A 26026-nucleotide genomic window follows, 5' to 3' on the forward strand; every position below is an offset into this window, starting at 1 on the left:
CAGTCCTACTTGGGTCCTCCCCAAACCTGGGCCAATGGGGCCTCCACAGTCCTGCCTGGAACCCCACCTGGCCCTCCCACTGTGTCCCCAGGGCCAGCCGCCTCCTCTGGAAACCAGTGCAGACCCTAGTCCAGGGCTCTCCCCAGAGTCCAGCCCCGAGGGGCAGCAGGGCAGAAGGGGCACGGCCCCACCCCCGCCCGCCTGAGAAGCTCATCTGAAAAACAAAACCCGGGGCCCAGCAGCCCTGCCTTAGAGGAGACCCCCACCTGGGGGGGGAGGGGCAGCAGCACCAGCAGGGACAGAGCCCCGGGGACCCAGAACAGGCCCAGGCCCACCTCTGCTAGTCCTGAGGTCCACACCCCACCCTGCCGCCCACCTCCCCTCTGGCCTGGCCCCTGCTCGATGGCCTCAGGGTCCCCAAGGCCACCCCTTCCAGGACATCAGGAAGGACACAATCATTAAAATGCAAAGAGGCCTCCTGGCCCGACCTTGCTGGCTCTGCCTAGAGAACCCCAGGCTGCCCTTCCAAGGACAGGAGGCAGTGATGGGGACCCAGGGGACCCAGGGGACCCAGGCCACAGAGCCAGGCATCTCCTCCGAGGCCCCAGCTTGGGCTCTGCTGCATCACAGCATAGTGGCCAGGGCACACAGCATGCGGTCACCACTGCACAGGGGCACAGCTCTGGCCCTGCCATGCAGGGACCAACCTGGACACTGACACGTCCACCCCAGCACAGCAAGGGTGCCTGGCTGCAGGATCTCGACTCCTCCCCAGCCCAGACAAGTGTCCCCAGGTGTGGCCCAGGCTGACACGCTCCGGCCCAGCAGCTGACCTGCATCGGTCCCTCCCAGTGCCTCGGTCCCCAGCCCTGCCCATCGGCCTGGGTCACTCGCCCCCCAGGCCGGCCTGCCTGTGTGTGAATGGACACATCAGCCCCCCACGTGCGAGCCACGGCATGAGCCCCAGCTGCCCAGGCCACAGGAGGTCGGCCTGGCGGGCCTGTCCTTAGGGACAGCATGAGCCTCTGACCCAGTGCTGGTGGCCGGGTAGGACTCATGTCCAGGGCTATCCACAAGCTCCCGTCTCCCCTCAACTCCGTCCACCATGAGAGCCCCCAGGAGGGGGCTCTCCCCCCACGGCCTGGAGGCCAGGGAGGGGCAGGGGAAGGGTGGGGCCCACTCCCGCTCTGGGGGACTTGTGAGGCTCCCCACCCTCCACAACAGGGGGAGCAGCGGGCTGGCCGGGCATCTAGCAAGACAGGGCCCCACTCCGGGCCAGGCCGGCTTTCCCAGGGAAACCAGAGTCCTGCATCCCAGCAGCAGGGTCCAGCTCCTCCCACCCAGCGTGGCAATGGGCCCAGAGCAGGTGGCCCTAACCTCATGTACACACCAGTGACCGTGGCCCCCAGGGCCTCCCATGCTCTCACAACAGCCCAACTCCACCAGTGACCCTTGCACCTCATCCTCGGGCTTCCGCAGCTCTCACCTGCACACGGCAGGCCCTCTGCTGGGCCACCCTCCCTCTCTCCTTACCTGGTAACCGTGCACTGGACTAAGTCCTCAGTCCTCAGGCCAACCATGCTTTAGAGGGCCTGGGTCCCAATCCCAGCCCCAGGACTCCACAGCTGTGATAGCAGGTCACCTCTCAGAACACCACTGCCGCACGCAGGTGAAGGAACTCCTCAGCAGCCGCCTCCAAGCACGCGGGAAGAGGCGCCTCCCCCAGCCCCAGCACCCAGCATCCGGGCAGCGCTACCTGGGGCTGTGGGGTCCGCCCTGGCGCCTTCCCTGGGGAGCCTTCCCTGGCCTTGGATGCCTCAGTGGTCCCCGTACACCTGCTGGGCAGGCGCTCGCCCCAGCTGCCCCAAGGTGCGGTCCCTGTCAGGGCCAGACCCAGAGGGGCGGAGCTGGAGCTCGGACCCAAGAAGGACGCTCTGCGGTTTGCACACCAGGCCGTGGGCGCCACCCAAGCACCTGCTGCATACAGAGGACTGAGCGCACTTGGCTCGGGCCAGGACGCGAGTGGCGGGGACCTCGGTGCGCCTAAGGCACCCCTGCCCCAGCTCCTCAGCTAGCACTCCAGCCCCGGGGCAGGCATGTTGGGCTGGCACGTCACCATCCTGCCCACCCAGAACCTGTGAGCCCGATTCAGGTAAGGGGCTTCTGCCAAGGTGGCCAAGACAGGGTCGTCCCTACAGGGAGGCACCTGGGCACGGAGACACCGGGAGAGGCACGTGCCACGGGCAGCGGTCACCCCAAGGGTGGAGAGACAAGGCAGGCCCCTCTGGGGCTCCAGCAGGAATGGGCCCTCTGACACTTGATCTTGGACTTCTGGCCTCCTGTAGGTTCGAGATCACCCAGCCAAGATGAAGAAACAGGCACAGAAAGGTCGGCTGACTAGGCCGAGGTCACACAGCCTGGAGGTCAGGAGGCTGAGACGACTCTTCTCCTGCAGCTCACCCTGAGGCCAGGCTAGGAATCTTTCCAGATGCTTTGGTCAGCTCTGTGGTCCCAAACCTGGGGACACACAGTTGCTGGGCTCCTGGGCTCCCTGACGGGTGGGGACTGGCTTCCACCCCAGTGCCCTGGCTCCACGTGGATGCCATCTGCCTTGGGTATAGCTGGCTCTTGGGTCCTTCTCCCTCTGGGTTTCCGAGGGCCAGGCCAGGGCTCCGGGACACGCCCAGCCACCACACCCCACTGTAGAGAAGGGACCCCTGCCAGCACCTGGCTCCCCACCCCCACTTGGAACAGATGGCCGTGAGCAGCCACCCAGCCGTGATTGTGCAGATCGCTGTGATTCCCGGCAGCTGGGCACACTGGCACTCCAGCATTATCATAAATGTCACTGAGCAGGCCCCACGCACAGGGACCCAGGGCCCTCGCTGCGTCTCTGCAGGCAGGACCCGGGATGAGCTCACCAGGCTGCAGACCCAACCTTGAGACGGCCGGGGCACCCAGGCCTCGCGGTGACTCATCCCTGCCACCCTCCCGCCTCCAGGTCTGCCCTCCTGGGAACCAGAAGGCGGCCACCTCCTGGTGTCCAGGCAATGGCGGTGGGCTGCGGTGAGGACAGAGACGCGCATATAGGACCCAAGAGGCCGTGGGCCGTCCATGCGGAGACCCCGAAGCGTGTAGCTGGGGTAGTCCCATGGCCAACAGGTCGAGATCCCAAGACACACCTGTGGTCAGTAGCCGTGGGTCCTTCACCAGAACACAGGAGCCGCCAGGGACGGCCCCCCACCCCCACAGAGGCGGCGACGAATGAGCACATGCGGCCCATCCCGTGGACACCTCGCAGTGGACCTGAGGACACCAAAGACCCTGACACGGCTGGAGCAAGGCTCTCAACAGCGGGTCCCAGGGGCCCAGAGCCATTAGCCCGGGGGCGTGGCCAGTACGGGCGGCTAATGGGCATGGGACTTGCTCTGGAGAGAGAAGGCTCGGGACTGGGGGAGGGCTTTGCTCAAAGCCACCGCAGACTTCATTCCAGCCACTACCATGAGCACGTGTCCCCCACCAGAACTCAGTGCAAAGGACTGGCCTGCTCAGGACGTGCAACGGGAGCCACAAGGAGGACATAAAGACTGACATGGTAGCCCTAGCAGCCCAGACAGCGCCTCGATCCTCAAGAGGACGCAGGGCAGAGCCAGGGGTCCCGGGTTTCTCCTCTGAGCCCACCTCTGGAAAGAGGGGCTGGTGCCCAGAAGGCCCCCGAGGGGAAGGGCAGCGGTCCAGGAGTGTGGGGGCCGGAGGGTCCTCTCAGCTCTGTGGCCCCACTGGCCTCTCGGCCTCTGTGCCAAAGTGTTAGGTGAGGGCGGGACCAGACAGCCGCACCCAGGCCGCTCCCGGGCACCAGCCCTCCCGGAGGCCACCTGCTGCACCGCGAGCCGAGACCCGCACCTCCTGCAGACGAGAGCCCCAGCCTGGCAGAGCCTGTGGACAAGAGCCGGCGGCCAGGGCTGCCCATCCCCGAGCACCAGCTCCAAGCCTCGGAGCAGCCCTTAGCCTCTGCTCCTGTCCCTGTTTATGATGTGGGACGGGGACAGGGCCACCTCCAGGTCAGGGGCAGGTAAATGATAGCCACCAGGCAAAGTGGGGAATAGGGCACTGCCAGCCACCTCAGCACCCGTGAGCAGGGGGAAGGGCAGGGAGTGAGGAGGGCAACAGACCTGCCCAGCAGCCTGGACACCCCTCCTACCCACAGACACCTACACCTGGACACCCGTCACCCACAGACACCCAGACACCAGGACATGGACACCAGGACACCTACACCAGGACACCTATACCAAGACACAAGGACACCTACACCGGACACCCCCGTCACCCACAGACACCAGGCCACCCATACCTGGACACCAGGACACCCCGTTACCCACAGACACCGGCACGCCTCTCCTATTCACACACACCTGGACGCCTACACCCAGACCCCCGTCCCCCTGGCGGAAGCCTGGACACCAGTCCCCCTCAGACGCGCAAGTCAAAGCCCAGAGACCGGCCACAGCCTGTGAGTGGGGCTCAGTGCCAGGCTCGGGCCATGGGACCGGCACCAGGGATGCGAGCACCTGCCACCCAGCCTACCCTGGGGGCTGCACAGGTGGGCACTGGGCCCAAGAGGTGGACGACCTAGATCCATCCCCTGCACATCACAGGTCACCAGCAAGCTGGGATGGCATCCGCCCCACAAACCCCTGGCAATGCCAGATCTCAGTCCCATTTCCAGCTCTTCAGTGTGGGCCGTCCCCACCTGTCCCTGACATGTAGGTGGCCCCGTCCTCTCCAGGACTCGCCCTTGGGATCAGGGACATTGGCCTGGCACATATTTCCAGATGGGAGCACCTGTGCGCCCAGGAGGGGTCTCCCGAACTCCGCACTGGAGCTGGCCATGCCCATGGAGACCAAAAGCCCTATAAATGTCACTGGCCCATGACCCTGGTGGCCTCCAGCGAGCTCTGACGCCCTGGATCGCCCAGGTCTGCGCTGCCCTGTCCACAGAGAGCACAGAAGCAGTGCTGCCCGTGTCACGGCTGGCCATGTGCTCCTGGCTGGGTCTCCACGTCACATGGGGTCACTCAGACCCTTTCTCTCAGGAGGGCGAGGGGCTCAGAGGGGCAGCAGCCCCCACCCCGGCCCTGGGCCAGGCCACGGGCGCCAAGCCCCCCCCACACACACACACAAGTGCCAGGGCTGCAGCCCACCTTTCTTGGCCGTCTCCATCTCCTCCTCGGTCCAGCGCGAGCTCTCGTTCATCTCCATAGAAGCTGTGGAGGAAGGCAAAGCGGTCAGCAGGTGCCCGGGAGGCCCTGCCCTGCTTCCCGAAGCCTAGACTCCCTCTTCTCTGAGTCTAGGAAGGGGCCTCAACGGTCACCTCCCTCTCTGACCCCCACGGAGAAGCTGCACTTCAGGTGGCCCTTCCCAGCCAGCACCCGCTGCAGCTCCCGACTCTCAAGCCATCACACACAGGGCAAGACCTGGGCTGAGTGGAGCCATGGACCTCCACTCACAGCCTCCACTCAGCGTGCCACACTGGGACAACTGAAACCACTCCCTTCACGGGTGGGGAAACTGGAGCGGCCTTGGCTATGCTAGCCCTCCCTGCCTGTCCTCTGCCAGAACACGGCGGCCCCTGGGGATGGCCTGAGGCAGGGGAACAGGGTGGGCCTAGGTGGCAGCTCCCAGGGCCCGGGTTGCACTCGCGCTGGGCTGTGCCCTGCTCCTGGGCTCTGCTGTTCCCAGGCCCGGCCTCAGGATGCCCGCAGCCCGCTCCCGCTGGGACCTAAGGTCCCCACAGGCATGACCACCCCGGGTCAAGGACTCTGGTCCTGGAGAGTGGTCATGTTCTCCCAGGACAAGCCCGGCCCCTGGTGTCACTGAGAGGGGACACACTTCGCCTTGGGCTGGGGCAGAGGTGGCCGCTCATCTGTTGTGGCTTTTTCTGAGCCCCTCCTGGCTCCCCGAGACGTGAGCCCAGCCGTCCCTCCTAGCTGCCCTGAGGGACGTCCACTCCTGGACTCAGCAACAGAGCGTGGCCCACAAAGGCTGGCAGGAGACCAGTCTCAGCAGAGGTCATGTGGCCAGTGACCTCGATCTAGAGAGGCCACCCCAGCAGCCTCCCTGGAGCCCAGGGTCCCCGAGGCAGGCGGACAGGCCGGAGCCGGACTGGGCTGCAGTGGAGGCTGTCTCAGAGACCAGGCAGGTGAGCCTCCACTGCGGGCCTCCAGGCACACCGACACAGGGTGGCAGTGGGCAAACATCCAGGAAGCAGGTAGACCTGCGGCTGCTGTACCCAGCTCAGACCCCAGCTACCTCTGTGACTTCAAGAGGCCACAGCCTGCCCAGCCTCGGGCAGCCCCTGTACAAAGCAGGTCCAAACTAGCTTCCCGGAACCCCCAGAAGAGCCTGATAGGCAGACTCCAGGCAGCCTGGAGGCCAAGCCTCTCCCCACTGGCCCACGCCAGGAAGGAGCCCTGGACAGAGGCTGGGCTTCACCTGGTCCCACAGGGCTGGCCCCAAACACCAAAGGGGAACCGAGGGGACAGACACGCACCTGCTGCCCCCTGTGGCGGACTTGGGAACTGCCACTCAGGCCTGGTCTCTGGCCGCCTGCTGAGCAGTGAGGGCCCTTCCTTTAGCTTAGGAGGGGAGGTGGGAGCTCAGGGGCCTGCCAGGGCAGAGGCCGGACTGCAGAGGGGTCAAGCCCAAGACCCGAAAGGGGCGGCAACTAGTCACCCTTCAGCTGCTGCCAGGATGTGGACCAGGCCAAATGGCAGAGCTGACCCAGGGAACCGTCCTCCAGCGTCACACAGGGGACACCCCGAGGCCCGCACCCCGGCACCCTCCGCGCTCTGCCCACGCGACACATCAGTTACCCTCGCCCCAGAGTGAGAGGCGGCACAGAGGACACGAGGCCCTGGGGCTGAAGAGCTTGCCCCAGGTCACACAGCAAGTCCAGCGGATAACGCTGGGACCTGAACTCTGGCCACCAGGACGCGGCCACCTGCAGGCCACGAACTCATAGTGCACAGAAACCCCGGGCAAAACCCACCCACCCGGCCCTCACCCAGCTCGGCGCTCTGCTGGGGGGTGGCCGCCTCCTCGTGGCTGGCCTCGTTGGCCATTGAGCGGGTGATGCGCCCTTTGCGGCGGCCCTGGCTGTTGGCAGTTTTGCGGCCTTTGGAGGCCACGGCCTCCTTCTCATCGTTGTCCTCCCCAGAGGTGTCTTCGGTCTTCTCCCTAAAGGCCAAGAGGAGACACAGGAGTGGCTTGGGGAACACGGAGTCACAGGACGGCTGGAGGCCTCGCCTGGCCTCGGAGCCAGGCTGGACTCTCCGCCGGCAGCAGAGGGGGAGGCTGGGGCGGGGTCTGGGGCGGGGTCTGCAGCGCCACCTGTGGGAGGCCAGCCTCGCAGGTGATTTGAGTTACCTCTCTGGCTGGGCGAGAGGCGATTAGGCACAGCTGGGTCAGAGCTTTCCCCACCCTTCTCATCAGGTCCGAGGGCTTGTCCACACGGAGGCGTGTCTGGCCACTGCCCCGAAGACCCAATCATCACCCCTGACCTTGGGATGCTGCCCCCCTTAACCTTTTTTGGATGGGATTTTCCCTGGAATTTTTTGTTCCCCAATAAAAGTCCACTCCCTGGCATGTTCTCTCTCTCTCTCTGGTCTCCTCAGTAAACCTGGCTACCACAGTAGGTGGCTGGAGGCTGGAGGCTGGAGCTGGGAGGAGCCGTCCTGGAGCTGGTTTAAAGGTAATTAGAGTCTTGTCTCTTTAATTTAAAACTCCCTAGGGTCTTCTCACGACTTGAACCTTCTTTCATGAACCCGGCGCAGGCCACAGGCTAGAGCCACCCACTCTCATGGATTGCCCAGCGGTCAACCTAGGCACTTGCTACACAGCCTGGTGCCCACCTGGGAGAGCACTGTCCAGCCACGACACCCCACTCTCCTGTATTGAGGGGACAGGGGGGTCCTGCAGGTTTTACACAGGCCTGGCCTGGTGCAGGGGCCTCAACCTGAGCTGGACGCCCATGGGGCTGGCTCAGGAAGGTGACTGTGCAGGTTGACCACCGTGCCTGCCATTCGTCTTCCTGGACGGCCCAGCTGGGTGGCGTGGGAGGCTGGGGAGGCCAGCCAGATGTTCCCTGAAGCCACGCTCCTGGTGCCTGGCGCCCAGCTGCCCCCTTGCCAGCTGGCTGACTTCCTGCGCCCCTGGCAGGTGGGGAGGCGTCAGGCCCGGCAGGCTGTGCCTGGATGCAGCCCAGCCTGACACCGCTGTCTCCAGGGGAATGCACCAGCCACCCCCAAACCCGGCTCCCCAGACCTTCCCCCAAGGAGACTGGGAGCAGGTGGAGGAGAGGAGGGTGGGCGGGTGAGCAGGGCGAGGGGAGAGCCGCCGCCTCCCCAAGGGTCCCGAGTGCACAGGGCCAGGCAGCCTTACTTGACCAGCTCCTCCCTGTCGGTCTCCACGTCCGGCTTCTCCTCCTCCTTCTCCGCCTCCTTCTCCTTCTCCTCCTTCTCCTCCTGGCTGCTGCGGGGCATCTGCTGCTGCTGCTGTTGCTGCTGCTGCTGCTGCTGTTGCTGCTGCTGCTGTGGCCCAGGGAGGGAGGGTGGAAGAGCAGGGTGAGACAGGTGCTCCTACACACCTGAGCCCCACCGGTGGGTATGCAGTGGGCAGGGACAGGGGCAAGGAGATAGCCAGCAGTGGCTGGGGGCCGCTGGGCACCACTGGCATGCAGGGGAGGGAGGACCAGGCTCAGGGCCCTGCAGGGGAGGTGTGGGAAGCACTGGTGGGGGCACCCTGCCTCCTATGCCCAGGGCCTGTGTGACCCTCGGTGAGAGTATTGACCTCTCTGTGCTCTGGTTTCTCCCTAACGGTGAGAACCATGCAAGAGGGCCTCGACCAGGGGCTGGAGGCCTGAGCCAGAGGCCCCTTACGGAGCACCAAGGACGGCTTCTGGCATCCAGAGTTAGGGGGGCACGAGGCACCCACCTGAGGGAGACCTGAGACCCACCAGACACTGAACCCCGCCCGCAAGGAGCTCAGGCCACCTCTACCCCGGTCTCCAGGTCTGTAACACAGGAAGGTGGGGGACACCCCCTTCTCTAGAGTCTCCCGAAGCCCTGGGCCTGTGTGAGGCAGGTGGCCACTAAGCCCGGGCTGTGGCGCTCCCTCCTGCGTGGGGTCAGGGAACAGGCCGCTTCACAAGGTGGGTCCAAGGGGCTTGGGGAGGCCAACCTCCTCACTGGGGACTACAGCTTTCAACTTTGGTGTCACTCGCATCACTAGCGCTGGCCTGCTGATCTGCCCTCCAGATAGGAACTGAGGGCTTCCTCCCGCACCCTGCCCCTGCCCTCGCCCTGCCTGGTTCCTGAGGGCCACCCTGGCTCTCCTCAGTCACCCGAGGACTCCCTGCAGGTAGTCACCTCGCCAGGCCCTCCCCCTCCGAGAGCCAAGTGGGAAGGGCTGTGTGCCCCAGGCTCCTGACGTCAGGCTAGTCACATCGTCACACCGGGTTCCCAACCTGGGAGAGACCCAGGGGAGGGTCTTGGGCCTGCCCCCTGCCTGTCAACGCGCAGGCTGCCAGGTGTCCTTGAGCCAGCACAGGCTCCCAGGGCAAAGCCCAGCAGGCAGCACCTCCGCTGCAGCTGTCCCTGCAGGTAGGGGCCGGGATGGTGGCCCTGGTAACTCCACAGCATGCCCTGGCTACGGGTGCCTGAGGTGGGCAGGGGGTGAACAGGGTGGAGAGGGGGTGGCAGGACCCAGGGAGGGAGAACCAGGGGGGCTGCCTCGCAGGGCCACTTCTGCTCTCGGCTCCCTGAACACCTGCACCCAGCACCCAGAGCCAGGGGCACGTCACGGAAGCCTGGCCACTCAAGGCCATCCTCAGCTGTGTCCCCCTCTAGAAGCTCTTCCCTCTGACCCTCCCAGTGGGGGCAGGGGCCACATGGCCCTCAGGTCACGCCCTGATACATCTGCCCACTGTCCCCTAGGCCAGACGGATGGGGCTCACTGACACCTCGGGGCTTCAGCCATGGGCCTGACACAGTGGATGTCCTCCCCGCACAGCCAACTGAGTCTCACCTGGTGGCCCAGGATGTGTGACCCACGGTCCCCAAGCCCTGGCTGGGTCTCCCCTCACCACACTGGCCGGGACATGAGGCTCTGCTGGCCCCTGCCAGGCCTGCTGTCACCGACCACTGGAGGCCAGCAGGACTCCTCCACCTCAGTCTATTTCACAGAAGAGGAAACTGAGGCAGCAGGAGGGTGGGCACTAAGCTGGCCACCAGCAGGGCCAGGGCTCACAGTAGGTCCACGTGCCGCCCCCACCCTGTGTCCCCATAGCTGCTCACAGGGAGAATGGCCAGGCAGGCCCGGCCTTAGGATATGCCCTCCAGGGCGTGACCATGGGCCTGGGGCCTGGCGGTCACCTGGAGGCCTGCTCCCCGCTCCCGCGGACCCAGGCAGCCCCGGAGGCCCCACCACAGTCCCCACGAGGTGCAGGTGGGCACCGCTCAGGCCCCACCAGGTGCAGGTGGGCGCTGCTGGCTCTAGCCCCCGGGCCTGAGGCTCTACCCATGGGACCACAGACGCGCACTGCTGGACGCAGGGGCAAGCTGCAGAGTCGGCCGCCCGGGCACACCCCACACCAAGAGCACCAGGGTCCCCGGCTGGGTAGCAACCTTTATTGGTTCCAATTCCCAGGCCATCCCAAGGGCACCCAAACTTGGGAGCTGCGACTCAAGTCCAGGGTGGACACATGTCCTCTAGAAGGACCAGGCAGGGAGAAACTCGGCCTGTGGCTGGGGGAACCTGGCCGCACCTGCCCAGCTCTGCTCTCCAGCCTTCAGGCAGCTGGCCCCTCAGCAAAAGTGGGCGGGGGGGGGCAAACTGCTGGGCACCAGTCCTGCCCCCTACGAGCCCCGAGAAGAGGCAGATTCCCAGGAGGACGGGGCTATGACCACTGCTGGTCCTCGGACCACACTGAGGGTCGAGGACTTCAGGGTGCGCTTCTCAGGGCACATAAGGGACCCTTGCCGGGGCAGCCCTGCCACCCGTGGGAGCCTGTACCCCAGCATAAGTGACCCCAAGACAGTCCCAGGGTGCCACGCCCATGACCCTCTCCAGGTGCAGAGGCCACGCCCATCATCAGCCAGGCCGACTGTGGACTGTGTGCCCAGGCCCGGTCAGGGAGGTCCCCAACCACAGCACAGCTCTGCGGGAAACCCAAGCCGACCCACAACCTTGGGGATTTCCCCAAGGTACCCCGTTTCCCGCAAAAGGGACTAGTAGGAGCCAGCCCTTGGCATCTGGGGAGGCTGTCACCTCCTCCTCCCAGAATCCTGGTGTCACCCACCTTTGGAGAACACAAAGACCCAGAGGGGCTGAGGAACCTGCCCGAGGTCACAGCAAGGAGGCCCAGCCCCTGGCTGAAGGACTATGGGCTCCTTCCCACATCACTGAAGCCAAAGGACATCACCACTTGGTGACCCCTGGGGACACCAGGCCCAATCCTACAAAGCATGCACTGAAACTGAGCAGGTGGGGGACAGGGACAGGGCAGGCGGAGGTTCCCAGCTGGCAGGACAGGAAGGGACTGGGGAACAGGCCTCACTCGGGGAGGGGCCTGCGTATGCAGCGGCATGGTGGTGGGGAGATGCCCGCCCCGCTTGCCAAGTGCCACCCTGGCTCAGGGCAGGCAGAGCCCGGGGGCTTTCAGAAGGTGGGGGAGGGACTGATCTTCCCTGGGGGGAAGGTGGAGGGAGGGTGGATGGGTTCTAGGAAACTGAGAAGGGCATAACTTGAGATGCCCTGGTAGGGGCTCCCTGGCAGAGGGCTGGCTAAGCATGCGCCAGCCCTGGGCTACAGCACCCCCAAAATACAGGGGCTCTCAGAGAGCTCGCTCCCCAAGCCCGTGAGAGCGACACCTCATTCCTCCAGCAACACCCTGCTGAGCACCCCGGGGCCTGCCACCCACACAACGAGTCCCCCGGTCGGCCTCAGAGGGGGAAGGGCCAGGGTCGGGGCCAGCAGAGGCAGCTCCTGTGGCTGCCCAGCCTCCGGGACCTGCTCATACCATCTAGGGGGTCTTTTAATAGGGGTGTGACGGAGCCAGCAGGCACCAGCCCGAGGGGGTTAGGGTCAAATGCTCACGAGTCCGGCTGCTGTGTGGCCAGGACAAGGCCATCACTCACAGGAATACCACCTCAGGACCCACAGGTAACCATGTCCACCGTAGGCCATGGACACAGCCCGGGCCTGATCTTCAGGGTGGACCGTTTCTTCCTCCTCCGCTCTCCCTAATCTCATGGGAGGGGGGGGGGACGACACACCTTTCTTCCCGTCCCTGAGCACCCACCCGCCCAGGAACAAGTCCCCCAGAAGGTCTCAGAAATGACCTTCTCCCACGTCAACAAGTGCATGTCAACCCCGACGGGGTCCTGGAATGCAGGCCTGGGGGTCACCTCTGTGAAAGCCCCTGTTCCTGCTGGCGACGGAATTCAGCCTTGGGGACAGGAGCAAAGCAACGAGCCTTCTTTTTCCTTCTCTCAAAATCTCGCCCTCGTGACTGGATTGGCATCAGGGACAAGGCGGGAGCTGACAGCAACAGAGAGCACAGGAGACCAGAGGCACCCACGCCTGGGGGCCTGGGCTTGCTCCCAGCCACCTCCCAGGGAGCCCGGCTATTCTCTGCCCCAGGTCCCTGTGCCAGCCCCACCATCAGTGGGACCAGATGTGGAGGTGGCTGGGGTGTCCCCTTCCGGCCCATCAGTGATAGGGGGCCTGGAGGGGCCTGGAGAGTGTGTTCATTTACACCGTGCCAAGGGCACCTGCAGTAGCCGGGGCAGCCGCAGGCCGGACACCAGCATCCCGTGAGGGAGGTTCAGCATCCGCCCACGCGATGTGCCAAGGTGCCACCTATGTATTTTTTGGCAGTGCCTGGCCAAGCTCAGGGCCTCCGGCTGGGCACGTGCTCCATTTTAAACTCTAAATCAGATCCTCTTGGAGGCCTGGATGAAATCCCTGGTCCTCACCTAACACTGGGTGCTCTGGCCCCTTATCCTATTCCTCAGGGGTGCTGCTCTCAGGGCTCACCTGCCTCCTGATGACCCCACAGTGCTCCTGCCCCAGGGCCTTTGCACTCCCTGTGCCAGCTGCCTGGCTCTGCCTATCACTCAGGTCTGAGCCCAACACCACCTCCTCAGGGCTGCCCTGCCCCCATCCCTCCTGGCTCCGCCTCTTCTGCAGCTCTCACCTCAAAGCGCTGCCCTAGCTGCTGCCCTGCGCTGTCACCTCCTGGGGGGCGTCAGCTCCAGGACCTTCATCCTGCTTGTGGGGAGTCCCCTATCAAGACTCTGGAATCACCCAGACAAGCCGCCAGCCCCAGGGCCAGACTGCTGCCTGTGAGCCCATGGGCCCCTGCATGCTGGCCTGGCAAGTGCCAGCTCTGGGCAGCCCAGCTGGCAATGCCCACCTCTGGGCCCTGGAACTTGACAGGGGCCCTGCCTGGCAGCACCCTTGGGCTCCAGCCTCTTCCCTCTCGTCCGTGGTCCACCAAGGACGGGCCGGTGGGGCCTTGGGCTGAGCCTGGCCCACAGGAAGGCCACGTCCTCTCAGCCTCTCACTTGGCCACCCCAGCTGCTTGCTCTGTCCCCAGGCGTGGCTCTCCTGCCCAGAAAGCCTCCCTCAGCTCAGCTGGGAGCCAGTGTCATCTGCCCCCCTCGGCCCTAAGGCTGCAGGGTCGGTCCAGTTAGCCTGTGGGCCCCCAGCCTGCAGCCTGGAGGCCCACCCTGGCCCCACCCTGGTCCCCGGAGCTGTCCACAGCGGCAGGCACACTGGCCCCGGCCTGGGAGCTGAGGCCTGGCCCACCACACGAATCCCCGCCACCAGCCTTCCAAGAATCCAGGGCACTGAGGGTGGCCAGGGTCTGGAAACCAACATCACCACAGTGGCCGCCTGCCCCAGAACAGCCTGCCAGGTCACACTGTCCCTGTGTGCTGCCCAGGACTACGCGAGGGAACAGCCTCAGGAATAGGGTCACCTGTCCCTGGGCAGGGAACGTGGAAAGGTGGAGGCTGGGTGGGGGGACCGTCGGGCAGGGCTCCTGCAGAGTGACACCACAGGACCAGGACCACAGAGACAAGGAACAGAGGCCAGGGCTGAGGGTCGGGCTGGTCAGTGCAGCCCTGCTCTGCGGTCAGCAGTGGGGAGTGGACAGGAGACAGACACGAACAGGGCGCTGGAGATCAGGGTGTGCGGCCAGACGGCAGCTGGGCAGTGGGCCTCCGCCCCAGCTTCCTCCCTCGGCCAGCAGCCCGGAAGGGCAAGCCGGGACGCAGGAGCCAGGACAGACCTTTCCTGTCCCTATGTCCCATCTCTGTGGGAGAGAAGGTCACCGGGAGCTCTGCCACCCCCTGGCCTCCCAGCTGGCCCCTCCTCCAGGGCCACAAGAGAGGGACGGGAACACTCACCCTCAGGGACATGCCACCCTGACCACGTGGCCCCATGGCCGTGGGAAGGCCTCGGTGACTGCCCGGGCCTTCCTGTTGTGAGCAGCAGCCAGGCCTGCTTGGCTCCCTGACCATGGGCTCACTGGGCAGCCTGGGGCCTCCTGAGCTCTGGCTTTGCAGTAGGTGGACTGGCCAGGCCTGGCCTGTGAATCACCAACTATAAACCTCTGCCATCGCCAGCCCGAGAGCTGGCCCACATGGCCTGTGACTCACCACAGACAGCTGGGCCCTCGAGCCCAGGGGTGGCTGCTGGCCCCGGTCCAGCCTGTGAGTTCACTGGCCACTGTCAGGGGCCAGGCTCCCGGGTGGGCTGGGGATCTCCTGGGGCTGGCAGGAGGGGCTGCCTGGGCATGCAGCTCCCTGGGCTGGACAGAGGCTTCTGCATAGTACACTCGCCACTGCCCACGACTAGCCATAACCCTCGCCCACAGGGCAGTGGACACCATGGCGGGCCTGCTCCACGGGCCAAAGTGCAGGTGGCCACGGGCAGCAAGTGTCAGAAGGCTGAGCTCAGACACCACTGCTCACGTCTCAGGGCCCCGCAACCTGTCCCCACTTGTGGTGTGCAAAGTGGCCCTGGAGTGACCAAGCAGCTCTGGGGCGGGGCACCCGGGGGCGGGGGTGGGCCGACTGCCGAGCTCTAGCCTGGTGGGGACGCCCAGGACAGTAGCCTGTGTGACGTGGTGGCGTCCTGCCGCCCGGGCGTGGCCGAGAGCAGGCCCTGACTGTGCTTGACACACAGGCACCGTGAGGGACAGACTGGCCAGGCCCCCAGAGGAGGGTGGGCTGCCCATCGGCAGCCTTCGGCCCCACCAACGTCCCTCCTGCCCGGGGCTGCCTCCCTGGCTAGCCACTGGCCGTCAGTGCCCCAGGAGACATCCAGGAAGGCTGCTCCAGAGCCCCTTGGTTGCCAGGCTGGGTGAGGCAGCCAGGGCTCTCCACAGCCCACCTGTGCTCTCCTAAGGGCAGCTCTCAGGCCTGGCCTGCAGGGTCGAGGTCAGCTGGCAGTCCACATCGCCCCAACCCTGCAGGTGACTCCAAGGACAGAGAAGGTCCGCAGGCCAGGAAAGGGCACAGCCCAGACGGCCCCCGGGGTCACTCCTGCCCCTCAGAGCCAACCACAGCCTCCCACTTCAACCACTGAGCCAGGAGTGGCCAAGACAGGGACCTCAGCCTCTGGGCCTGGGTGATGAGCCAGCCAAGTAGGGACGTGTGTCTTCCACCATATGACACAGGGACCACAGCCTGGGAAGGACATCACGCCTACTGTCAGCACCTGGGAAGTCCCACCTGCCCACCTGGTATCCGCCTCCTCAGCTCCTGTCCGCACAGTCTGGTGTGTGGGCATGGCTGGGCCAACCTGCGGTGGCCGTCCTAAAGCACCACGCTGCTTCTCCTCTAAAGGGGGCGTCTAGCAGCCCTGGCATGCAGGGTGCCCCGGGTGATCACACACAGCCTGTGCATGGGACAGACGTCTCTCGGGGTAGGCAGGTCCCCGGGGAGGTAAAGCACCTGTCGTGCTGTTGAGCAGAGTGAACACTGGTGACCAGCTTAGCACTGGTGTGGCCTGGGCCATGACCTCATGTGGCCACTCAGGAGAGGGGACAGGCATGTGGACGGGGCTCTGGAGTCCGAGAAGGAGACATAAGGAGAGACAGAGGGGCAGCCACAGCGGTCACAGAGGAACCTGGGAGCGGAAGGGAAGGAGGCAGGCAGGTAGACAAGCAGACGGGCAGGCAGACGCTGCCAGTCACAGGGCCCGAGCTTGTCCTCAGGCACGAAGATGCAGGTGTGGGCTATGGCCGTGCCACCGGCCCGCTCTACCCGTGTCTCGCAACAGGACACGGCCCGGCCCTGCCCCTCCAGCGGCACCAGCCACCAGCCTGAGCTGGCTACTCTGTGCTGAATGCCACCTCCCAGGGCGCAGGGCGAGGGCTGGGGTCTGACCCAGGGGCACAGGCCCCCGGGGAGCCCCTCCACTCCCGGCCCCGTGTGTGTGTGTGTGTGTGTGTGTGTGTGTGTGTGTGTGTGTGTATGAGAGGGTCCTCGCAGCACCTCCTCCCGCAGGACCACATGACCAGGACCACCATGCCTTCTGCTGCCCCGGTCCCCATGTCACCTCTGCAGCCAACAGCGCACCTTCCCCTCCTGCTGCAGGCCGGCCCCTGGAATCCACGTGAGGCTGCCAGGTCTCCCTGGACTCCAGCGCCCATGGGGGTGCCCACAGTTCTGGCCAAGACCACCCGGGCCTCCTGCACGGGGAGAGGACACTGGACAGAGGGAAGCTGACCTGTGGCGCATCCACCCACCTGCTGAGCTACGTGCCAGGGAGAGGGGCCCCGGCTTCGCCCTGGCCCCGCCCTGGCCCGAGGCCTCCACGGCTCACGGGCGGGTCAGGGCAGGGGGCTATATCCTGGCTGGAGGGTGCCAGACACGCTGCTGGCCCAGAAGCCCACAAAGGGAGGAGAGCACCAGGCAGCAGGAGGCAGGCAGGCAGCCTGTGCCCCACCAACCAGTGCCCAGACCGCCAGGATGGCCAAGAGTCGGTCAGAAAGATGGGTCGCAGCCCAGCTTGCCTGGAATGCCCGTGCCCATTCACAGGCCTGGCCACCAGGGACGGACAGCCTCACCGCACATTAAGAAGCTGCAGGTGCTGTCACTCACAGCATCAGCCACCTGGAAACCACCACTTCCCGCACCCCCCCCCCCAATCTGTGCCCTCACAGCCACTACACTAGGCCGCATTTGTCCTTCGGGTGTCCGGGAGGATGACCCAGCACGGGGCAACGCCAGGTCAGCGGATCTGCCTAGCACAACAGTGGTCCTGGGGTTCAGGTGTAGACGGGGCGGGGCCAGCATCTCTACCACAGCCAGGCTGATCTAGAGGGGACATCCCTGAGACCCTCCCGCACACAGGGACACAAGCGGGGGCGCTGCCCTATGTGAGAGTCCAGGCAGAGACAATGACCCTCTCCTACCATCCAGGAGCCCCAGGACCCCCAGGCCAGCCTGGCCTCTGTCTCAGGCCACATGATCCTTGGGCCTGTCCTGGGGGCTGGCACGCAGTCTCGGGGCTTCCTGTGACCTAAGATTTAAAACCAGCTTCACCTAAACCCAGATTTCTAGCCCACCATCAAAGACTCAGAGACGGCAGCTCAGAGGGCACAGAATGGGCTGAGCTGGATCAGGGTGCAGGTCTCTGGGGAGCCCCCACCTCGCCAAGCCCCGCTACCTCCCTGACACACGGCGAGCGGGAGCACACGCTCCCGGCCTGCGTCCCGTGGACACCAGCTGACGCCAACGGGGCAAAGGTAGTCCCGTGTCTCCTCATTCACCTGAACCCCAAGAGGTCCTGGCCCTCTTCTGCAGCCCCCTGCTCTCCCTCAGGTCCCCATGCCACCTGGGCCACCCTCTGCTCCTTCTGGCCGGGTGGGGGCTGCTCATCAAACTCACCCTGGGGTCCCCCATCGTGTCTGCTCTGCACGGCCAGCTCAGAGCCCCCTGGGCCCAGCACACAGCCAAGTCCACAGCGTGGGTAATCAACGTGAAGGACGTTTCCACAGAGGAGGGGAGTCCAGCATGGGAGCCACCACACTACTGGGGCCACCACGTCCTGGTTTTCCCCTGCTGGGCAGGGCAAGCAGGCTGGCCAGCACAGCTCTGCAAAACCAGCCGGGGAAACCCCAGCCACAGACCACATGCTGCCGTCCTTTAAGGACCCCGGGGACAAGGACAAGGGCTCAGTCCTGAGCATTTCGGAGGGATGTTCAGAATGCAGCCAGGGTGGCTAACTCCCTCAAGACTCACTTCCTGCCCGAAGCTCTGCTCAGAACGAGAGTGAGTGCCTACTTCACGTGGACCAGAGACCCCCGCTTGTGAAGGCCAGCTCGATGCCCACGCGGTCCTGGGAAGGGAGGTTGGTGAGAGACACCCGCCCCTGCCTCCATCCAAACACCAACAACCCAGAATCCCCTCCAAACGTGTCGCCGACCCCGAAACCTTGACCGTGTTTTCACTGAATGTTTTCCAAACCAGTGCTCTTGTCTTCCACCCAGACCACTGGGCTCCTGCCGCACAGCTGCCATGGCACCAATGGCCTCAGCCACGTTCCAATAAAACTTTATTCGCACAAACGGGCGGCCTGGGCCCAGCCTCTGGCCAGCCCTGTCCCAGCGTGACCCTCCAGCTCCTCCTAGGCAGGGACCCTGGGGAACAGCAGCCCAAGACCAGCTGTTTTTTCTCTCAAATACACACTAAAACAAACACAGCAAGCTGTTCACGTCTAGAGCGCCTATGGGCCACCCCTAGATGTCCAGGGATGCTCACTTGGGAATGGGGCCTTTCATCTCAGGGACCCCCCAGCCAGGAGCCGGGGAACTGGCCAGGCTGAGAATGTAAGTGGCCATTTCTCTTGGGCACTCGTCTCTGCTGCTGGGGACACTCCCAGCAGGACAGGCATCCCGGAGGGGTTCTCCCCAGACCCACCATCACCGAGGGAAGCCGGGCTGCAAGGCTGCTGGGCACAAGCTCGGGCAGGGGTGACCGCCCAGCAGGTGGCCAGGTCCCCAGGGACGCCGCCCACACCTCCTCTCACCTGGCTCTTGCCTCGGCGCCGGTAGCTCCGCCGCACCAGGCTCTTGTAGTTCTCGTTCTTCTTGGTCAGGTAGTAGTAGAGGACACACTCGGCCACCGTCTGCAAGACCGAGGGCACAGGTGGGCGCTCAGAGCAGGGGCCAGAGCCAGGCGCCAGGTGAGAGCATGGCTCTTGCACAGACTGGTGGGTGGCCGCAGGCAGGTTGCCTGGCCCCTTGGGGTCTGCACGCTTCAAGGGGCCGTCAGGAAGACCAGCCAAGCTGTCGCAGAAGCAGTGCACAGGGCCGCGCCTGGCCAGGAATAGGGGCCAGCGGGCTGCAGGTTCCTTGTGCTGACCATAGAGCTATTAGATGCGCCCCCTCCGCTGGAGCAGAACAGCCTCCAGCACCTGCCCAGACGAGGCCAGGGCTCCTTTCTCTCGCCGCAGCTGCCCCTTCCTGGAGCACCAAGCCATGCACATGGGGTCCATGTCACCCTGTCTGCTTCCCTCCCACGTGAGCCTGCGTCTGAACCCCAACAGGAGCCACGGACACCCTCAGAGGGCATGGCCAAGCCCCCCCAGCCAGAAGTCCTTCCCGAGGTTCAGGCCAGCGCCAGGCCAGGGTCACCCGGGAAGCCAGTCCACAGGCCTGTCAGGGTGAAGCAGGCCAGACCCCAGCCACCCTAAACAAGAGCCCCCCCATAGGCCAGAAGTGCCACACAGAGGGTAGCCCCCACAGCCCCTGCCCACGCTGCCCACCAACGTGACCTTAGGCAGGAGTGTCACATCAGCGTTTGCATGTCAGGCCAGGTGCTGCCTGAGCTCCAGGATGACGAGAGCTCCGCACGGCTGGTGGTCCCCGCGGCCTGCCCCGTGTCAGGCCAGGCTGTCCACCCGCCTCCCAATGGGCACCTCCTGTCCTGACCCCTCTGGCAGCTGTCATTGTCATGGGGGGCCGCCATGAGGCCAACTCTTCCCCCAGAGCCCTCCCTCCCAGGAGGGACTGCTGTGGCCGGCTCTGGACACCCTGCCCCGCCTCTGCACCCGGACGGGCGCTCCCTGGGAGGGCGGCTATTTATAGGGCGCTCTCCACACACTGGTTTTTCCGGCAGGCAGAGCTGCCTCCCAGCGCCCATCTCCTCCTTGTATGGTCGTGTGCCATCAGGGCCAACACTGGGAACAACTGCTGTCCTCCAAAATAACCACCTGGATCCCACACCCAGGGCCGGGCTCTGGCCAACACCCACGAGCCCGGGGCCTGGGAGCAGCCTGGTACAGAGCTGGGGGCGCCGGGTGCCCACCCCAAGGAACAGGATTCATGGCACTCCAGGCTCAAACTAGGGGACAAAGTGGGGCTCCAGCAGGCTTGTCCATGTGGACTGGGACACGTCAGCCACACACCTGGCCTGGCGTCTGGGCATCAGAGAGCTCACAGTGACCACGACAGGGGCCTAGAGAGCCACTCCACCAGGGCTCTGGGAGGCCCATGGCCCCATCCACAGGTCTTACTGGGGACGCCAGGCAAAGCAAGGCTTCCAAGTCACATCCCCAATTTGCAAGGATAATTAACAGCACTCTTGAGGAGCGGGTGGGGAGACTGGGCACGCAGGGCTGAGGGGACACCTCTCCTGCATTCCCACATGTGCGGCAGCCGGATGCCCCTCCCCATCCCAGGCCAGGGCGGAGCCTGGAGTGCTGCTCCCTGAGAGGGGGGGTGGCGGCCTCTGGGCAGGGAGGATCCTCTGCCTTGGGCCTGGAGTGGCCGCCAGTGGTGTGGAGGGAGCCAACTCACCTTCCTCTCCAGGAACGAGGCGATCAGGCCAAAATTCTTGGGATGCTGCATGAACCTGTGGGGAGAGGGGAACGGGCGTGAGGCTGGGCCCAGGGGCACGTCCCCGCGGGGCGGCCTGTGAGCGCCCAGGCGCCGGCCATCTCCACGGCTGGCAGTGGGCACCGCCCCACTCAGAGCAATTAAGTTGGGGGTGTGGGAAGGGCTGGCGGTGGGGAGGGACCCGGAGTGAGTCACAGCTGCAGTGCCTTTGAGATGTGTGTCTGTCCTGGGGAGATGGCTTCCAGGAAAGACGGGACGTGCACTGGTTCTGCCAGGTCCCCTTGAAAACCTGCCCTGGGCCCCCCCAGCTGGGCCTGGGAAGCCGGTTGCCTAGGAAGAGGTCACGGCCGCCAGGCAGCGGGCTCCCGAGGGAGGTGCAGTGGAGGCCCTGAGCCTGCGGGAGGCGGGACGGGGCTGGCGGCCAAGGAGGCGGCCACAATGCACTGAAGGCGGCCTGGGAGCTGGCTCTGGGCCCTGGCTTCCTGTGAAGCCGGGAATTACTGGGAAGCGGCTGGGCAGGGAACAGGGACAGCAGGGAACAGGGAAGGCGGGGGTGGGGAGGTGGGTCACGGCCCGCTGGGCCCCAGGGACACTGGGTGGAGACACCAGCCCCAGTGCCAGCATCCCACAACCTGCCATCACCCCACGGCCTGCCAGGGGGGACATGGCGGTCAGCAAGGCAGGCCAGGCAAGTGCCGGCACTCATCGTGCCTGGCCGCCAGGTGGCTGGGCAGGAAGCCAGCGGGCCTCCCCCGTTCCCAGCCAGACACTAGAGACTCTGGAAGCGCCTCGTCCTCCTAGAGGAAGTGGCAAGTGGCGGGCCTCCCTGGCCTGAGCTCTGGCCGCCTTGAGCTACTGGCAGAGCTGGGGCTGTCTCAGAGCCGTCTCTTCCGGGTATGGAGTCCTTTGTAGCCCACCCCCTGTGCGGGGATGGTCCTGCCCCACTCCCTTCCAGGAATCACTCATGGGAAAACCTCCTAGGCTGCCTGTCCCCGCCCCCCCCCCCCAGCGTGCTGAAGAGACCCCGGGGGCAGCCAAGCCTGATCCCACAGGTGCTGCCGTCTGCAGACAACCGGCACAGGGCCAGAGGGTCCCCGAATCCCCGCATCTGCCCTGGACCGTGCTCATCCTCACCCTCACTCTCTGAGCAACAGGCACCCAGGACGACGCACTCAGAGTCACTGGGACGGGTCGGGAGATGCACAGGTCCCCTCACACCCCTCCTATGGGCCCAGGGGGCTGAAGCCGCGGAACTGGTATCTGAGGGGTGGTGGAACCCCTCCCAGGGTGCCAGGGCGACCACGTTGCCACCCCATTTATAGACGAGGAAGCGGGGGCTCTGCGGGGGGCAGCCTGCTCCAGGCCACACAGCGGGGACAGCAGACCCTGTGCCCTCTTCCAGATCCTCAAAGGCCCCGAGCGCTGCCACAAGCTCTGCAAGTGAGGCCTCCAAGTGACCCGCACTCTGCGGAGGACCCCGTGGCCGCTGCCCCTGACAGAGGAGCCAGGCTGCAGACCCCAGCCCCACACAGCCAGCTTCTGAACTAACAGGTGGGTGACGTCTCAAGGAGAGTAAAGCCACCGCGAGAACCCACAACCAGCGCCAGGGACACCCAGCCTCTGGCTGTGCCCGGCCACCTCCCCGTCTAAGGTCCTAAGAGGCGTTCAACACGGGGTCTGGCCTGATAGGAGGACGCTCCAGCCACCTGAGACCTGGAGTGGGCCCTGACAGCGAGGCCCCTGCACACTGCTGCCCTGCCCTCTGCCTGGGTGGGTTCCAGAAGCTCCACAATCAAAGGCTGTTCTCTTTTTGGTGCCAGGGACTGAACCCTGAGTGCTCTACTACTGAGCCCCGTTCCAGCCCTTTACACGGTGGAGACAGGGTCTTGCTAAGTTGCTGAGGCCGGCCTCCAGTTTGCAACCCTCCTGCCTCAGCCTCCCACACCGCGCTGAGCCACCGCGCCTGGCAATCGGGTACATTTCTAAACGAGGCTCTCCACCCAAGACCCTCCGGATCGCACTACGCTGTTTCTGCCCCGTCTCCACCACGCCACAGCCCAGGCTGGCCCGCAGGTGGACTCACTTCTCCCGGAAGGTCTCCTTCTCCTGCTCGCTCCACATGTTCATGACCTGGCGGTCCCGGTACACCTTCATGGGGTCATCCATGAGCCCGTTCATGTTGATGAACCGGATGCGCTGCTGGTCAGCGTCGTACAGCATGGGCGGGATCACAGCCAGCTGCCGCATCTGCTTCTCCAGGTTCTGGGGCAACAGGACAGAGGGTTGGGTCAGAGGGCACAGAGGGCAGGGTGGGGGACGGTGAGATGTGGGGGTGTGAGATCCCGGAGAGCAAGGGAAAGGTGAGCAGCAGGCGGCAGCGGCCAGCCCCAGGGAGGCCAAGGCAGCAGGCGGCAGCGGCCAGCCCTGGGGAGGCGGGCACCCCCGACACCGCAGGAGAGCTCTGCCCTTGGGTTCCTCTGTGGGGAAAGAGGCGCCTTCCGAGGGGCTAGGCAGGCAGCCAGGCAGTGGGGCTAGGATCCAGCTGCCCAGGGCACGTGGACATTGGCACAGAAGGGATGGGGATGACCAAGGGGCTCTGAGCTGCACACGGGATCTCACTTCCCCGCAGCCCCGTGGCCAGCCTGCCCTGGACATGAGCTGCCCAGAGGGCCCCACCTCCCACATCCAACCTCCCCCTCGAAGCTCAAGGCTTTTGGCCAAGAAGCAAAGCAGGGGACGCAGCTCCCATCTGGCCTGGAGAAGAGCCCACAGAGGCCCAGCAGTCAGCACATGGCCTGCAACCAGCCTCACTGCCCGAGACGAGGGCAGCACAGGAGTGGACAGGGGACCCTCCCCGAAGGGCCCCTCCTGCTCCTGGGCTGCCTTCCAGAGAGTTCCTAGCAGGGACTGTGCTCTGGCCACCTAGAGCTGAAGGGGACGGTCAGGGTCCAGCTTCTCACAGACCCTCCTTCACCTGGGGACAGCCGGGAGCCCTCCTGTCCCACCTTCCCCTTCCCACGTCCCTGCCTGTGCAGGCCCAGCAGCCGCAGCCTCATGCGGTGGGACCTGGGGCTCTGGGCTGGGCATGGGGTCGGCAGGACAGCGGGCAGGAAGGAAGGAGCCAGCCGCGGCCCTTGGCAGGCCAGGGCAAGGCCTCGGGCCACGGGCAGTGGCTTTCTGGTTCTGCTTTCTGCAGGCCGCGTGTGCCTGGAGCTGACGGGCCAGGCGGCCTGCCACCTCGTGCTACCCCGTCAGGCACAGGGCAGGTTGGTGGGGGGGGCAAGTCCTGGGCTCTACCCGACTCCCCGAATCCGCATCGGGGCCAGGGCCCGCTCCTGGGCCACCTGGGTCCCATGGGCCTGAGACCGGCACCAGGGCGCAGCACTGCCCAGGACGTCCTGCAGGAAGAGGTGTGGTCTCAGTGCTGCCCAGCAGCAGGCCACACCCTCCAGGGCTGCAGGCCACCTCGCTGGGCCTGGTGTGGCCGAGAAACCCAGTCTTCAACTGTATTTCACTTAAATTAACGTCACTTAAAGAGCCACGGTGACCAAACAGGAACACTGAGGGCCGCCCACCTGAAAAGACCACAGCAGGGGCCAGTGCCCCTCTGCGCCTGGCCTCATCCCACCACAGTGTGGGCACAGGGACACGAGTGCTGGGCTAGACCCCAAAGCCCCAGACCCGGGAGGGGACACCAGGAACTATAGGACACACACCCCCACCACCTGGCTGGCCATCCCCGGGCCCAATGACTATAGTCAGGGCCACTGCGGCTGGCCTCCAGGCGTCCAGTCCGAGGGGAAACCTGGAGCCGGAGGCTGGGGCTGGGAGGGGCCCGGCTGCACTCTCCGACTGTCCTATCTGACCTGGCCCCTCCAGGCCATCAGGATCAGGGCCTACTGCTCAGGGGCTTCCGCCCACTGGCTGTTGGGGCTCAGCCCGGGCAAAGCCAGGGGCAGGCCCCACCCCAGCTGCCTGCCTCTGGGCATCAGGGCATTTGGTCAGTACCCAGCCCCAGCCTCCCTCCCACCCCACAGGCCTGGAGCAGGTCCCGGCTGCCCAGCACTGCTAGTCCAGGGCCTCCAGGCCCCACATCATTCTGCCCCTCACCATCCAGGGTGAGCCCGCTTCTGACGGGGACCCTCCCCTGCAGCAGGGGACCCAGGGGAAGGGACGCTGACGCCGAGCCAGGTCTGGGACTCACCTCCTGCTCTGAGAGGCCGTCGATGATCTCAGACACCTCGTGCTCACTGCGGGCCGCCGACATGGAGAGCCCGCCGCCCCGCTGGCCCACCCTGCTGGGGGCCAGAGGGACAAAGTCAGGACCACCCCCTTGCCAGCCGGGACACCAGGCTGCACCCCAGGGGCAGGCCTGAGCCCACCACGTCCCTCCAGGGCGAGGTCACGTCGGGAGGAGGCAGCGGAGGGACAGACCTCCAGATGCACAGCTGGCCCAGGGGTGGCCTGGGGAAGGCCCAGGGGGGCGTGGTGGCAGGGTGGCCTGGGGGAGACCCGGAGTGGCAGGGGGGAGACCCGGGGTGGCAGGGGAGGCCTGGGGGAAGCCCAGGGTGGCCCGGGGTGGCAGGGCCGGGGCGGGGGGGCCGGCTCTCACCTCTGCATGCGCTCCTGCAGCTCACGCTGCTTGCGGATCTCGGGGAACTGCTTCTCGTAGTACTCGCGCACCTTGCTCTCCTTGGCCCGACGCCGGGGGTTGCTCTCGATGCGCTCCACCTTCTTCTCCCAGGCCTCCATGAGCTGGTCATAGCGCTGGCAGAACTTCTGCTCCTGGGGCAGAAGGCGGGCGCTGAGGGGCAGCCGGCCTCAGGCTCCCCCATGGAGCCCTCCAGGCGCCCGCCAGGCAGAGACCACCGCCCCTCCCGCAGCAATAGCCACCCAGCTCAGCCTCCTGGGGAGGCCTCACCCGCCCAAAGCCAGCAGCCCGGAGCCTCGGCTGCGCCAAGTCACCAAACCAATCAGATTCCAAGTTCTGACCCTCGACCGGGCCACTGCTCCAGGGCTCAGCGGACACAGGGCTGGGGCCACTCAACAGCACCTGCTCCAAGCTCTGCAGGACGGCGTGGCTCAGGGGTGTCTGTGTGGCCAGTGGGC

At 65.6% G+C, this 26026-nt stretch overlaps 1 protein-coding gene across 15 annotated transcripts in view; it reads right to left on the bottom strand.

Moving 5' to 3' along the window:
• Window positions 1-26026, bottom strand: part of NCOR2 (nuclear receptor corepressor 2) — a 137683-nt gene that overhangs the window by 42341 nt on the left and 69316 nt on the right. For 12 of the 15 annotated variants that reach the window (XR_014020992.1, XM_081285506.1, XM_081285494.1 and 9 more), the window contains 8 exons: window positions 25530-25702; window positions 25122-25215; window positions 23001-23179; window positions 20879-20933; window positions 19108-19206; window positions 8443-8591; window positions 7067-7239; window positions 5205-5267 (listed from right to left, as the gene is read on the bottom strand). Coding sequence is in view for 14 of the 15 variants with exons in the window: in XM_081285506.1 (XP_081141632.1) it covers window positions 5205-5267; window positions 7067-7239; window positions 8443-8591; window positions 19108-19206; window positions 20879-20933; window positions 23001-23179; window positions 25122-25215; window positions 25530-25702 (985 nt within the window). In the remaining variant the exon portion in view is untranslated. The remainder of the gene's footprint in view (window positions 1-5204; window positions 5268-7066; window positions 7240-8442; window positions 8592-19107; window positions 19207-20878; window positions 20934-23000; window positions 23180-25121; window positions 25216-25529; window positions 25703-26026) is intronic. The other 3 variants (XM_081285496.1, XM_081285498.1, XM_081285500.1) reach the window with 2 other exon arrangements.

This window comes from Spermophilus citellus (assembly GCF_964194105.1).
Source record: "Spermophilus citellus genome assembly, chromosome: 3".
Classification (NCBI taxonomy): domain Eukaryota; kingdom Metazoa; phylum Chordata; class Mammalia; order Rodentia; family Sciuridae; genus Spermophilus; species Spermophilus citellus.